At 46.0% G+C, this 14287-nt stretch overlaps 1 protein-coding gene across 1 annotated transcript in view; it reads left to right on the forward strand.

Moving 5' to 3' along the window:
* usp34 (ubiquitin specific peptidase 34) overlaps positions 1-14287 on the forward strand; it is a 65875-nt gene that overhangs the window by 35024 nt on the left and 16564 nt on the right. Inside the window, exons 30-57 of the mRNA XM_080842902.1 lie at positions 360-485; positions 908-1030; positions 1300-1383; positions 1483-1569; positions 2164-2364; positions 3789-3871; positions 4275-4315; positions 4681-4805; positions 5449-5601; positions 6805-6909; positions 7197-7252; positions 7497-7801; positions 8374-8537; positions 8788-8853; positions 9210-9356; positions 9643-9699; positions 9873-9950; positions 10329-10423; positions 10657-10829; positions 11182-11332; positions 11737-11815; positions 12065-12118; positions 12256-12351; positions 12538-12602; positions 13078-13153; positions 13476-13523; positions 13746-13811; positions 14001-14081. Coding sequence (XP_080699028.1) covers positions 360-485; positions 908-1030; positions 1300-1383; positions 1483-1569; positions 2164-2364; positions 3789-3871; positions 4275-4315; positions 4681-4805; positions 5449-5601; positions 6805-6909; positions 7197-7252; positions 7497-7801; positions 8374-8537; positions 8788-8853; positions 9210-9356; positions 9643-9699; positions 9873-9950; positions 10329-10423; positions 10657-10829; positions 11182-11332; positions 11737-11815; positions 12065-12118; positions 12256-12351; positions 12538-12602; positions 13078-13153; positions 13476-13523; positions 13746-13811; positions 14001-14081 — 2985 coding nt within the window. The remainder of the gene's footprint in view (positions 1-359; positions 486-907; positions 1031-1299; positions 1384-1482; positions 1570-2163; positions 2365-3788; positions 3872-4274; positions 4316-4680; positions 4806-5448; positions 5602-6804; positions 6910-7196; positions 7253-7496; positions 7802-8373; positions 8538-8787; positions 8854-9209; positions 9357-9642; positions 9700-9872; positions 9951-10328; positions 10424-10656; positions 10830-11181; positions 11333-11736; positions 11816-12064; positions 12119-12255; positions 12352-12537; positions 12603-13077; positions 13154-13475; positions 13524-13745; positions 13812-14000; positions 14082-14287) is intronic.

A 14287-nucleotide genomic window follows, 5' to 3' on the forward strand; every position in this document is an offset into this window, starting at 1 on the left:
GCGTGTGTGTGTGTGTGTGTGTGTGTGTGTGTGTGTGTGTGTGTGTGTGTTCACCCCCCCACAGGGTTGTGTGTGTGGTTGGGGGGATGAGTTGGGCTGACTATTCTCAGCTCGTGGTTTCTCATCTTCCATCTCTCACTTTCACTCACTCTCACTCTGTTTCCACGTCCTTATTTAACCTCTTAAAAGTTTTCTAGAAGGTTGATTGATACAAACATAAGCAGCCTCACCAAACAATGATAATAATATTGATGACGATAATAGAAAATGTGTTTCATGTGGTTTTGGGTCAGATAATTGATCATGAGTGTTAAAAAATTCAACACCCGTGTGTGTGTGTGTGTGTGTCTTTACTACAGAGCGTGCGTTGTGAGGAGCTGCACCTGCACGCTGAGAACCTGTCGCGGCGCGTGTGGGAGCTTCTCATGCTACTGCCCACCTGTCCCAGCATGCTGCAGGCCTTCCAGAACATCTCCGACGAAACGGTCCGTCACCTAGCAACCGCCTCCACCTTTTCATTCTCGCCATTTGTGTGTTACCGTTTTGATGTGTGGTCATTGAAACCAACAAAACACATCTGTTTAGACATACGTCTGTCTGAAATAAGGGGGTTGTATATAAGTGTCTGTGCGCGTTAATGCCAGCGTGTCTGTCCATGTCTGTTATGAAAGTGGGTGTTTGTATATAAATGTCTGTGTTATTGTGTAAATGTGTGCTTTTCTGTAATAAGAGGATCATGCTGTGAAAATTCCCCGTTGAGTTGTTCTGGGATAATCCAACGCATGGAACGTCTCTCGTCCAATCAGAAACCGCTCATTAACCCGATAGAACCCAATTGTTTTATAATGTTTAAATGTGTGCTTGTCTGTAATAAGAGGATCATGCATTGGTGTTAATGTCTCCTCAGGGCTCTGACGGTCTGTGCTGGAAAGCTCTGCTGAGGATCAAGAGTCCCCATAAGCTGCTCTACGCCCTGGAGATCATCGAGGCCCTGGGGAAGCCCAACCGCCGCATCCACAGAGAGTCCACAGTATGTACACACACACACACCTACACACCTACACACCTACACACACACACCTACACACACACACACCTACACACACACACACACACACACACTTAGCCTATTTCTGCCTCATATCGCATCATATAAATGTACTAACACACTCAATTCTTCTACATAGATACGTGCCACTCTGCATACACCCACATGTTTGAGATCAGATCTTTCATGCTCAGTTAAGTCCACTAATGTAAACAAACTCCTCCCCTTCTGCCTGCCTGCCTGTCAAACAGGGGAGCTACAGTGACCTGTACCCAGACTCCGATGACTCCAGCGAGGACCAGATTGAAAACAGCAAGAACACTTGGAGCTGCAAGGTATGCGCACACACACACACACACACACACACACACACACACACGTCTTGAAGTAGTTATGTACAAACTCCCACCATTAATCACTCTTATTCTCCACAGTTTGTTGGGTCTGGCGGCCTGCAGTTGCTGTTGGAGATTTTCAACTCGGCCATCTTGGAGCCCAAAGAACAGGAGTCCTGGACTGTGGTAGGTCTCCCTCTGCTGCCGCCCCCCCCCCCCCCCCCCCAGACCCATCTGCAGCTGGCAAGGCCTCTCACAGTATGGGGGTCATGTATGTTATGCCCCATTGGTGCTGTCTGTCATAGGGAGGAGAGATTGATGTTGAGGGAGGGATATGATTGGCCAGTGGTGCTGTCTGCCAGAGGGATGAGCCTGCTGGACAGATGTGTTTGCCCTGCGGTTTCATAAAGGAATAATTAATGACTAATTAATGACTAATCTGGTCTCTCTATCTCTCTCTAAATATCTATCTATCTTAATTATATCTCCCCCCTATATCTATCTCTCCTCTCTTTCTCTTTCATCTCTCTATCTATGGCTCCCTCTCTCTCTTTCTCTCTCTCTCTCTATCTATCAATCTCTATCTATCTCTCTATCTCCCTCTATCTCTCATCTCTATCTATCGCTCCCTCTCTCTTTCTATACATCTCTCTCTTTTCTCTCTCTCTCTCTCTCTCTCCCTCTCTCTGTCTCTCTCTCTATGTCTATCTTGTTCTATTAAATGTTTCTATTTCTTCCGTTCTTCGTTCATGTCTGTCCCTCTCTCTCTCTCTCTTCCAGTGGCTGCTGGACTGCCTGGCCTGCCTGCTGAAGCTCATCTGCCAGTTTGCGGTGGACCCGGCGGACCTGGACCTGGCCTACCACGACGTGTTCGCCTGGGCGGGCCTGAGCGACACGCAGCGCAAGCGCGCCTGGCCTAGCAAGTCCCGCAAGGCCGCCGGGGACCACGTCAAGGGCCTGCACATCCCTCGCCTCACTGAGGTGCGGACACAAAAAGAGATGGAGAGAATGGGAGCGAGAGAGAATGGGAGAGAGAGAGAATGGGAGGGAGCGAGAGAATGGGAGCGAGAGAGAATGGGAGAGAGAGAGAATGGAAGGGAGCAAAAGAATGGGATCGAGAGAGAATGGGAGGGAGAGGGAGAGATATATTTATAGAGGTGGGGTGTACAAGGTAACATTATTAGTTTGTTGTGGAAAGATAATGTGGATGGGGTCTTGAACATTGTCAGATAGATCCCCCCCCCAAAAAAACTACTTTCGATGAATTGAGGCAAAAGTGTTTTCAAGTCTCTACCTATAGCTGCTTCTACAGACATTTAGAGTAGTCAGTAATTATTTGGCCATGCAGTGCTTGTCTGTCTGTCTTGTTCTTGTTCGTTCATTCTTTTTTCTTTCTTGCTTGCTTTCTTTCTTTCCTTCTCGCTTTCTATCATCCTAGCTGTCTTTCTGTTTGTCTGTGTTAGCTCGTCTCTGTCTGTCTGTGTGTTCTTGTTTCTGTCTGCCTGTCTGTCTGTCTGTGTGTGCCTGTCTTAGTCGTTCTGTGATTTGCTCTGTAAGTCAGGTCCTATTGTTGAGGCTCCTTCGCTGATGGTTGCAGACTGAGTAAGAGGGCTTCACACATTCAGCTCACATCACTGATCTGCAGCTGTTACACCTGCCCCTGTCAAAGAGGAGTGTGTGTGTGTGTGTGTGTGTGTGTGTGACTCTCCTCAGCTCATAATGTCACTCTGCGATTCCAGTCGTATTTAGAGTGTCTGGCTGCAAATCTCTTTTTCTCCCTCTCTATCCCCCTCTCTGCCAAATGCAGCTTGTTCTCTGTTTCTATCTGTGCCAAATTCATCTCTCTCTCTCTCTCTCTCTCTCCCTCTGATCTGTTTCCAGTGGTTGTTCTGGTTTTCAGTAGTGATCTCTAGCGGTCTCATCTTTCTGTCCCCAAGGCTGTATCCTGACCTCTGATTGAACTCTGGGCACCCTGCTTTCCCTCCACTCACTCTCTCTCTCTCTTTTCTCTCTCGCGCTTGTTTTCTTTTTTATATATTTAAATAAATGATCTTCTTTCCCACTGCTCATGTTTCAACCCCCCCCCCCCCCCCCCCCCCCCCCCCCCCACGTCCCTGTGTTTGCGTCTCCCCTTGTTGGTCTGGTATCTCTCCCCTCTCATGGTGAAGTCTTCTCAATTTAACAAAGATTAAGGGAAGGCAAGGCAAATTGAAGTTTAATTAAGCACAACTTTCATACGCATCGATAAATCAAAGTGCTTTACAAATGAGAAGATAAAAGAACTTACAAAAATACGAGATTGAAATGAAGTGCATTAGATTGGAGCTGGATTGTATGAACATTCCCTTAAGGATCCTTACACATTAGCGCCCAGTATTAATCTGTGTGTGTGTGCGCTCTTCCAGGTCTTTCTCGGTCTTGTCCAGGGCACCAACCTCATCCAGCGCCTCATCAATGTGACGTACACCTATGACAACTTGGCCCACAGGTGAGGGGATGGTTGCCCACAGACTTTCACATACCCACAGAGACTGTTATTGTTACACACACTCATCTGCACACACACACACACACACACACACACACACACATCTACACACACACTCCTCTGCACACACACACACACTCATCTGCGCACACACACACACACACACACACACACACACTCATCTGCACACACACACTCACACTCATCTACACACAAAAACACACTCATCTGCACACACACACACACACACACACACACACACATATATATATATATATATATATATATATATATATAAAGACAAGCCATCATGTGCACCCAAACACCCAGGGATCACATAAGGCTATTTGACAGGCTAAAGTTGAGAGTTCAATGCTGATGTAATTTCCTGTTGGTGTTTTAGGGTTTTGAAGGCTCAGTCTGATCACCGGTCCCGTCATGAAGGTGAGAACCTGCACTCCTCTACTCTTCTAGTGTAACACTCGTGCGGTTTGGGGTTTAGTGTCACAGTTGCCATGGCCCTGTCAGTGTTAATCTGTACTGCTTGTGTGTGTTTAAAAGGTGTGCCTTTCTGTATGTCTGTCTGTGTCTGTCTGTCTGTCTGTGTATCGGTCTGTCTGTCTAACTCTTCTAACTATGTGCTCATGTTTATCTGTTTAAAACGTCTGTATGTGTGTATGCTTAAAAACTGTATTTATTGCATTTCACTGTGTGTGTCAACAGGTCAGGGGTGTTTGTGTTTCTTTCGAATCTGTATTTATTTCTATTTATCTATTTATTATCTATAACTCTGTGTGTGTGTGTTGCAGTGACCCACTACTCCATGTGGTTGCTGGTAAGCTGGGCCCACTGCTGCTCCACGGTCAAATCCAGTCTAGCCGACAGCGACCACCTGCAGGACTGGCTAAAGAAGCTCACGCTACTCATACCCGAGGTACGGCACGCAGTGAGGGACAATGTTAAGGGGAGACAAACCTATGTAGATTCACAGGGGGAATAAACAGACTTATTGTCTTTTTTGTTTGTTTTTCTCCTCTCTTCCTCTTGTTCCCTTGCTCTTTCATTCTTGAATACTTTTTTCTTCCATGTTTTGTTCTTTGTACTCTTGTGTTTTATCCCTTTCACTTTCTTATTATTCCACTTTCTCTTTACTCCACTCTCTTTACTCTTTCACTTTCTCTTTATTCCACTTTCTCTTTACTCCACTCTTTTTACTCTTCCACTTTCTCTTTATTCCACTTTCTCTTTACTCTTCCACTTTCTCTTTATTCCACTTTCTCTTTACTCTTCCACTTTCTCTTTATTCCACTTTCTCTTTATTCCACTTTCTCTTTATTCCACTTTCTCTTTACTCTTCCACTTTCTCTTTATTCCACTTTCTCTTTATTCCACTTTCTCTCTTCCACCTTTATCCTTTCACTTTCTCATTTACCTCCTTGTCACTCTTTGTGATTTCTTTTGTCTTTTTTTTTGTATCCAACTCTGTGTTCTAATTTCTTCCTCTCTCTCTTTCTCTTTCTTTTTCTCTCTCTCTCTCTCTCTCCCTTTCCCTCTCCCTCTCTCTCTCTCTCTCTCAGGCTGCGGTGAGGCATGAGGCGTGTAATGGTCTCTATAAGCTCTCTCTCTGTGGGCTGGAGGGGGGCGAGAGCATCAACAGGTCCTTCCTGCTGCTGGCCGCCTCCACACTGCTCAAGTTCCTGCCCGACGCCCAGGCCCTCAAGCCACTCAAGGTACACTCACGCACTCACATACACGCACTCACACAGAAAACTCTGCTCAATACACACACTCGCTCAAACTGAGGATCAGTCCACACAAACAGAAATACATAACTCTGCTGAAGTTCATTTTCGACACACAAGGTCCTTAAGCCATTAAATGTGTACACACACACACACACAATCAAGGTATGGAGAGGGAGAGAAAGAGAGACAGAGATGCTCCCACACACCAAACAGCACACACACGCCACGTGTATAGTGTGTATTCTTAGACTAGCGTACTCATACCCAACACTAGCATTGTACATTAATTCACCTACCAGACAATCTCTCAGGGCATTTTCTTCTTTTTACACACACACACACACACACACACACACACACTCCACTTTCTTCTCTCTGCCAGAGCCCTTGAAATTATTCACACGTGTCCAATTAAGAGACTTCATCCCTAAATCAATAGCAGCTAGACAAAGATTAAATCTTGGATGGCAGTGTTTACTAAGTGCTCTCTGATGGAAGATTGGATTGCCATCCAAACAGAAAACGGTTGAGGAAAACAGACGCGCAAAGAGACTAACGGCTCTTTGTGTGTTTTATGTCTGTGCTATGCAAAATACGTTTATACGCTTGTTCTACTGTCATGCCAGAAAACTGAATGACGTTAATGAGTGGCTTACTGAATAAGTAAAGGAAGATCTGTGGACTGCGATCAAAACCGACAGTACCGTGCAAACAAAGTTGTAGAGCACGCTTAAAACAGATGATGCTTTCAAATTGAAAATACCCAAATCAATTTCACTATTACCAGAACAAACGTTTGAAAATATAAATATGATATTTTACTACCGGCACACTAATGCGTTAAGACAAATTCACAGTCCTGTTTAATGCGTTTGGTCATATTTGTATATTATTGTTATTGTTCATTTTCTCCCTCTGTGGTCAAGACATTTCACACTGCACCTGAACAAACTCGCTCTCACCTTATCGCGTTTATCTCTAAGCTCTCACTGACTTTGTCAAGTGGTGTGTGTGTATAAATGAAGGGGCTGATGGGATAGGTGTTTGTGTGAGTGAGGGGGCTGATGGGATAGGTGTTTGTGTATAAATGAGGGGGCTGATGGGATAGGTGTGTGTGTGAGTCAGGGGGCTGATGGGATAGGTGTTTGTGTGAGTGAGGGGGCTGATGGGATAGGTGTTTGTGTGCAGGTGGAGGACTATGAGGAGGAGCCCTTGCTGAGGATGGGCTGTAAGGAGTACTTCTGGCTGCTGTGCAAACTCATCGACAACATCCACGTCAAGGATGCCAGCCAGGTAAGGCATGACTGCACACTGTGTGTGTGGGTGTGTGTCTGTGTGTCTTTGTGTGTCTTTGTGTGTCTTTGTGTCTGTATGTCTGTGTGTCTGTTTGTCTTTGTGTGTGTGTGCGTGTGCGTGAGAGAGAGTGTCATTGCGTTTGGAAGTTAAGTTATTCCATGTAAAGGCTTGTGCCTGACTATGACCTTGAAAAGTCTTCAAAGTGGACATTTCAGGAATTACTTTATGTGCTTGTTTCCTTGTGTCCAAGTCACTGGTAACTCTCTTGTTTTTGCTAATCCTAGACGACTTTGCTGGACCTTGATGCTCTGGCCAGGCACCTTGCAGACTGCATTCGCAGGTAAGCCAGGCTAAGTGACCTTGTTACGGACTTGCCCTTACCTTGCTGAGGTTAAACAGGTGAAAGTGTCTGTGTTTGCGCAATAAATAAATAAATACTTCTCTCTGTTATCTAAATAACCAGGCTAGGTGACCTTGTTACTGACATGCCCTAACCCTGCCCAGGTCAAACAGGTGGAACTGTCTGTGTTTGCTTTATAAATAAATAAATGAATAAATACATCTCTCCATTTTCCCCGCTGCAGTCGTGAGATCTTGGACCAGCAGGACGGTGCTATCGAGGACGACGGTCTGACGGGGCTGCTGCGGCTGGCCACCAGCGTGCTCAAGCACAAGCCGCCGTTCAAGTTCTCGCGCGAGGGCCAGGAGTTCCTGCGCGACACCCACGACCTGCTCTTCCTGCTGCCCAGCCTCAAGGACCGCCGGCAGCCCAAGTGCAAGTCGCACGCCGCCCGCGCCGCCGCCTACGACCTGCTGGTGGAGATGGTCAAGAGCTCGCTGGACAACTACCGGCTGCTGCACAACTGGGTCATGTCCCAGCACATGCAGGGTGAGTGCAAGGCATGATGGGAAAGGGTCGTTATGAGGTTTTATGGACACACTGAGGGCAAGGCACGATGGGAGGAGGATTTGTAGGAGATTTGTAGGGATATGGGGTCGTGGTGCCATTGAGCCACAGCCCAGCACATGTAGATTGAGGGGATGAAAGCACAGGGGGGTCGGAAAGGGATTATCCTGATGGGTATAAGTGGTGATGGGAAGGGGGAGTTGGGATGGAGGGTGGGGGTTCAGGTTTCTGTACATTCTGCGCTTAGGGGTCATTGGGTTCAGTATATTCCTTACAGTATATGGGTCATGTAGGCTGGGGGTTTAGGGTTTGTGATCCGTAGCCAGACTCAGGCATTTTTAGATGACCATGCTAGGTATCTGGACGCGAGTTTGGTCGCGTTTATGGCTAAAGAGTGGAGGGAGGGGGGATGGTCAAGGGCTCGCTTGACATATACCATCTCTTGTACAAGTGAGGCATCTCCCAGTCTTCCAAATCAGTGTGATGTACGGTGCACTATTTTTTCAATGAATGTTTGAATGTCTGAGCCGTTTGTCCTCTGTGCCCCTCCGTAGCCTCTCACGCCCCCTACAAGTGGGACTACTGGCCCCATGACGACGTGCGGGCGGAGTGCCGTTTCGTGGGCCTCACCAACCTGGGCGCCACCTGCTACCTGGCCTCCACCATTCAGCAGCTCTACATGATCCCCGAGGCCAGGCAGGCAGTCTTCACCGCCAAGGTGTGTACACACACACACACACTTACGCACACGCACAGACACAATACATGTCTATAGTCTATCTGCATGTTCAGATTCACTCAGACCTGAAAGTATATGCCAAAAAAGAGATGCTGATGTGACAGTTGACTAAAACAGCCTGCCTATACTATCATATTAATATAATAATAATACTACAGATCACAATATCCTTTCCATACTGTCTATCTTACGTGTGTCTGCAATGGGGCGTTGAACTCTGTGTTCGCAGTACTCCGAGGAGATCAAGCACAAGACCACCCTGCTGGAGCTGCAGAAGATGTTCACCTATCTCATGGTAAGATGTTCACCTATCTCATGGTAAGATGTTCACCTATCTCATGGTAAGATGTTCACCTATCTCATTCCTTACCACATTATATTCAAAAAGCCTCAAGTGCTGGGTTAGACCACTAGGGTGTGCAAAAGAGCAAAACAAACTATTATCCGTGTGTTGGGAGTGCCTTTTTCCCCCTCGTCACCTTCAAAGTGCTTTAAGGAGACAAACGGTTCACATTTGCAGTTTGAATGTAAACCAAAGTTCAGTTTGGCCTCTTTCTTGGCCTTGAGCCTCCTAATCCTCTTTCCTTTCCCTTCTTTCCTCTCTCTCTCTCTCCTCCTGGTTTACCTGTTTCCTCTCCTCCTCTTCTCCAGGAGAGTGAGAGGAAGGCGTATAACCCGCGGCCATTCTGTAAGACCTACACCATGGACAAGCAGCCACTCAACACAGGCGAACAGAAAGACATGACCGAGTTCTTCACCGACCTCATTACCAAGATCGAGGAGATGTCACAGGACCTGGTATGTGTGTGAGAGAAAGAGAGATATGTTTCTGAATCCGTTTGTTTGCCCTTTTCTCTATACGTTTTTGTTCTCCTATGAGTGTGTGTGTGTGTGTGTGTGTGTGTGTGTGTGTGTGTGTGTGTGTGTGTGTGTCCCTATCCCAGTAAATGCATGTGTATGTGTGTGTATTTTGCTGAGAGGGACCATGGCTGTATAGTCCTCAGGGTTTTTCCCTTTTGCCTGTCTGATATTTCCTTATGTTCCACTCAATCACTTACATTTGTGTGTCTGTGTTGTCCTGCAGAAAAACACAGTGAAGACCCTTTTTGGCGGGGTCATCACAAACAATGTGGTATCACTGGTAAGAATTTACTTTTAAAAGTCGTGTTTTAAAAAAAAAAATTGTATTTAGCAGACATTCACGCAACGTATAAACGTAGAAATGTGCGTATGGCAGTTGTCGTATCCTCACATAACTGCAGCCAAACGCGTGAATGTTTGCGTATATAACCCTGTCTTTCGTACCTCTCACAGGACTGTGAGCACGTGAGCCAGACGGCTGAGGAGTTCTACACGGTCAGGTGCCAGGTGGCAGACATGAAGAACATCTACGTGAGTCAACACACACACACACACTCAAATTCAAACCGAAACACACTGTACTTCTCTATCATCAATGCCAGCATGACGCCTTAATCCATGAGTATATGCAGCCCCCCTGTCATGTCTATGGACTAACCCCATCCTTACCCTTAAATAATAACACTAGTGTTTACCTCACGTGTGCACCCCGATGCAGCTTATGGAGAGCAATCCTCAATATATTGACAGGTTTTGTTCTGTGTGGTTATGTTCATGGGAAACATAAGGTGTGTGTGTGTGTGTGTGTGTGTGTGTGTGTGCGCGTGTGCGTGCGTGCGTGCGTGTGTGTGTGTGAGTGTTGGTCCCTGTTTGTCTCTAATGTAATCGTGCCCCCTCATTCCCCTGCAGGAGTCTCTGGATGAGGTGACCATCAAGGACACACTGGAGGGGGACAACATGTACACCTGCTCCCAGTGCGGCAAGAAAGTCAGAGCAGAGAAGAGGTGTGTGTGTGTGTGTGTGGGCCTTGTGTCTTAATGTATGCCACCCAACACAGATCTGAGCTCAGTAGTGTTCTTAAAGTCAAATTTGATTTGGGCTTTTTACTGACGCTAACAGCATTAGGTGTTTTAAAGTACATCTGTACAATATATTGCCTTTTTGTCTTTCTCTCTTGGTTGCCCCCCTCTCACGCTCTCTTTCTCCCCCACCTCCATCCCTCACTCTCTGTCTGCAGGGCATGCTTCAAGAAACTTCCACGCATCCTGAGCTTCAATACTATGCGCTACACCTTTAACATGGTGACCATGATGAAGGAGAAGGTCAACACGCACTTCTCCTTTCCCCTGCGCCTGGACATGACGCCCTACACCGAAGACTTCCTCATGGCCAAGGGCGACAGGAAGGAAGGTGCGCTCACTTCCTGTTGTTGCCATGACTCCTAGTTTGAATTTGCGTCTGATTGGTTGAATGATAATCCCAGTTAATTTCTTAGAACTGGACAGATTATTCATTTGCTATACAATATCGTTTATATAAACCATGATTTCAGAATCGCATTAGAATAATACTGCTGTCCATACCATGTATTGGTTGTTTCATTGAGCCTTGTTTTTATTGGAGCATAGATCTATGAATATCTCCCATCAAAGGCATACTGTTGGCATTTTCGTTGTCATTCTATGAAGAAGAATTGTAATTGGTCCTAATTGCTTTATGATGCTTTAACTGTATGTCTTTGCGTTGGGTTTCATTTTGTCAGGTTTCCGTGACGACGGTGAGGCGAAGGCGACTGAGAGCTACGAGTACGACCTGATTGGCGTGACTGTGCACACAGGGACGGCGGACGGTGGCCATTACTACAGCTTCATCAGGGACATCATCAACCCCCACGCCTACAAGAACAACAAGTGGTGAGGAACAGACGGAACAGGGCTCATTTGGGATTCTGTGTTTTCTCAGATTACCTTAGCAAAAGTTTTGGCAAGACGTGCCTGACTGCATAAACAGTCACTTGACGGGGTGTAATATGTAATATGTAACTACTGAGAATGAATGCCCTCTTAAAAAAACATCTGACTAATGTAGCAGTCTGTGCTGCATGCAAGATCCTGTCACTGGAAGACCAACCCTGATCTAAGTTCCTGTGACTGCGATGACGTTACGTCCTGTGATTGGTGTATAGGATCGGGTGATCTTAGCAGAGCTAGTACGCTCAGAGGATCAACGTCTTTACTGTTAGCAGTGTGTGTAAGTAACCTCTATCTTGATGTTAGTTCCTGTATAACTGATGTCACTTCCTGTGCGTGTCTCTCAGGTATCTGTTTAATGATGCGGAGGTGAAGCCCTTTGACTCGGCCCAGTTGGCGTCGGAGTGTTTTGGCGGGGAGATGACGGTGAGAAACCACAAACCCTGTCTTGTGTTTTACACTCGAGTCTCTTTTACTGCACTACACTACTACAACTTTTTGAGGCAAATTGAATTCGTCAATTTAAAGCTTAACCTAGAAATCAAATAATTTTCCTGGCACGGTATGCTGTTTTTGTTTTATGTGTACTTGTATCACTTTAAACCTGAGGGGTCACTGGTTGTTACCCTACTGAACAAATGTTGTTAACCTGATGTTGTTGTTTTACCTTTGCAGACAAAGACGTACGACTCCGTCACTGACAAGTTTATGGATTTCTCCTTTGAAAAGGTTAGATGCCTCCACTGTATTTCAAAGGATGTGTTGATTCCAGTTATGTTGACTGCTTTATGTGCAATTTTGGTTATGTATTTGAAAAGTCACCATTTTATTTATATATTTATTCCCTTTCTCTCTCCCCCTCTCAGACCCATAGTGCCTATATGTTGTTTTATAAGCGAGTGGAGCCGGAAGAGGAGAATGGGAAGGACTTTAATTTTGACGTCTCTCCTGATCTGCTGGAGGTTTGTTTATAACTAATCCCAACTCCAACAATATCAATAAGTGTAACCAATCATTTTGGTTAGTTCTCTGCACTAGTTCTGCTCTTTAATGTACTTTTAAGTGTGTTTTACATATGAACCTTTTCCCTTAGTAGCTGTTGCAAAGACACTTGTGGTAAAACCTGTTGATATGTTCTCTGCTCTCAGTGGATCTGGCATGACAACATGCAGTTTCTCCAGGACAAGAATATTTTTGAGCACACTTACTTTGGGTAAGTGCACAGTCCAGGCCCTCAAATTATTTTACAGTTTTTTGTAGGCAATACTGGCAACCTTTATGAACACGGTTGCATGTCTGTTTGTCCTTTTTTTCTTTCCTCTCTTCTCTAACGTCCCACTCCTTCTCCCTCTCCTTTTCTCCACTTGCTCCTGCTTCTCCTCTTATTTTCTTTTTCTGTCCTATCCTATAATCTTCCTCTTCCCCTCTCTCCTCTCCTCTCCTCTCTCCTCTCCTCCCATCTCTCATCTTTCCTCTTCTCTTTTCTCTCTCCCCTCCCCTCCTCCCTTCCCCTCTCTCCACTTCTCTCTCTTCTCTCTCCTCTCCTCTCCTCTCTTCTCTCTCCTCTTCTCTCTCTCCTCGCTTCTCTCCTTTCTTCTCTCTCCTCTTTTCTCTTCTCTTCTCTCTCCTCTCTTCTCTCCTCTTCTCTCTTCTCTTCTCTCTCTTCTTCTTTCTCTTCTTCTCCGCAGGTTTATGTGGCAGCTGTGCAGCAGCATCCCCAGCACTTTACCGGACCCCAAAGCCATCTCTCTCATGACCGCTAAGGTGAGGCACACACACTCACACTCACACTCACACAAGTGGGTGTGTCAGCCACAGCGTCTGGTAGAGGAGGTGAACACACCCCTGGATTGTTGGGGTGCAGGTCGACAGGAAAGAATTGTACTTGGAAGATGTCGGCACACAGTCTGGCTTCGATGCCGTTATGTATTTATTTTAAAAGACAAAAGTTTCTGGCAGCCAAAACCCTTCATCCGGGTCATTACAATTGTGCAGCGTTATTCCTTCTACCGTATGTTAGCCAGAATACCAAGTGCGAGTCAAAGTAACGTCTGCATGTGTCATCTCACCTTTCTCCACCCTACAGCTCAGCACATCGTTTGTGTTGGAGACTTTTATCCACTCCAAAGAGAAGGTGAACAGCCCATCCACTAATCAATGTGTTTCAATGTGAAATATTTACTTAAAATTCAGTTATGTTGGCTACGTAAATAAAGTATTACCACGTGATCTGTATATCACCAGCATTAGTCATTACTGCTATGTTTACCCCTGAAATGGCACACGATCATGAAGAAGGACCTTTCCAAAAATGGTTCTGTTTTTTTTTTCTTCCCCCCCCCCCCCCCCCCCTCAGCCTACTATGCTGCAGTGGATTGAGCTCTTGACCAAACAGTTCAACAACAGCCAGGCGGCTTGTGAGGTAAAACACGGCTGGACACGCCTTTGTCTGTGAGCACTAATGAGTCAGCCCCCCCCCCCCCCCCCCCACCCCACCCTCTCTGTGCACCCCTCTGACACTGGCTGCAGTGATGGGGGAGTGTGTGTGTGAGTGAGTGGGGATGTGCTCTGATGTTATGTTGCTGTTTGTTGATGTGGTTTGGTTTCGCAGTGGTTCCTGGATCGGATGGCTGATGATAACTGGTGGCCCATGCAGATTCTCATCAAGTGCCCCAATCAGATTGTACGGCAGGTGCGCACAAACACACATGCACACGCACACACGCGCGCACACACACATTCATGCACACACTCAAGCACATGGTAGTTTCTTTTTTGTTTGTTTGTTCATATTAGTCTTCCAATAGTTAATTTCACAATGGTGCACGTTGTCTTCTTAACTGTAAATATAAACATATACACACACTCGTTAATAAACCCAGATCATACTCACATCTT

The sequence above is a fragment of the Sprattus sprattus genome, assembly GCF_963457725.1.
Source record: "Sprattus sprattus genome assembly, chromosome: 1".
NCBI lineage: Eukaryota > Metazoa > Chordata > Actinopteri > Clupeiformes > Clupeidae > Sprattus > Sprattus sprattus.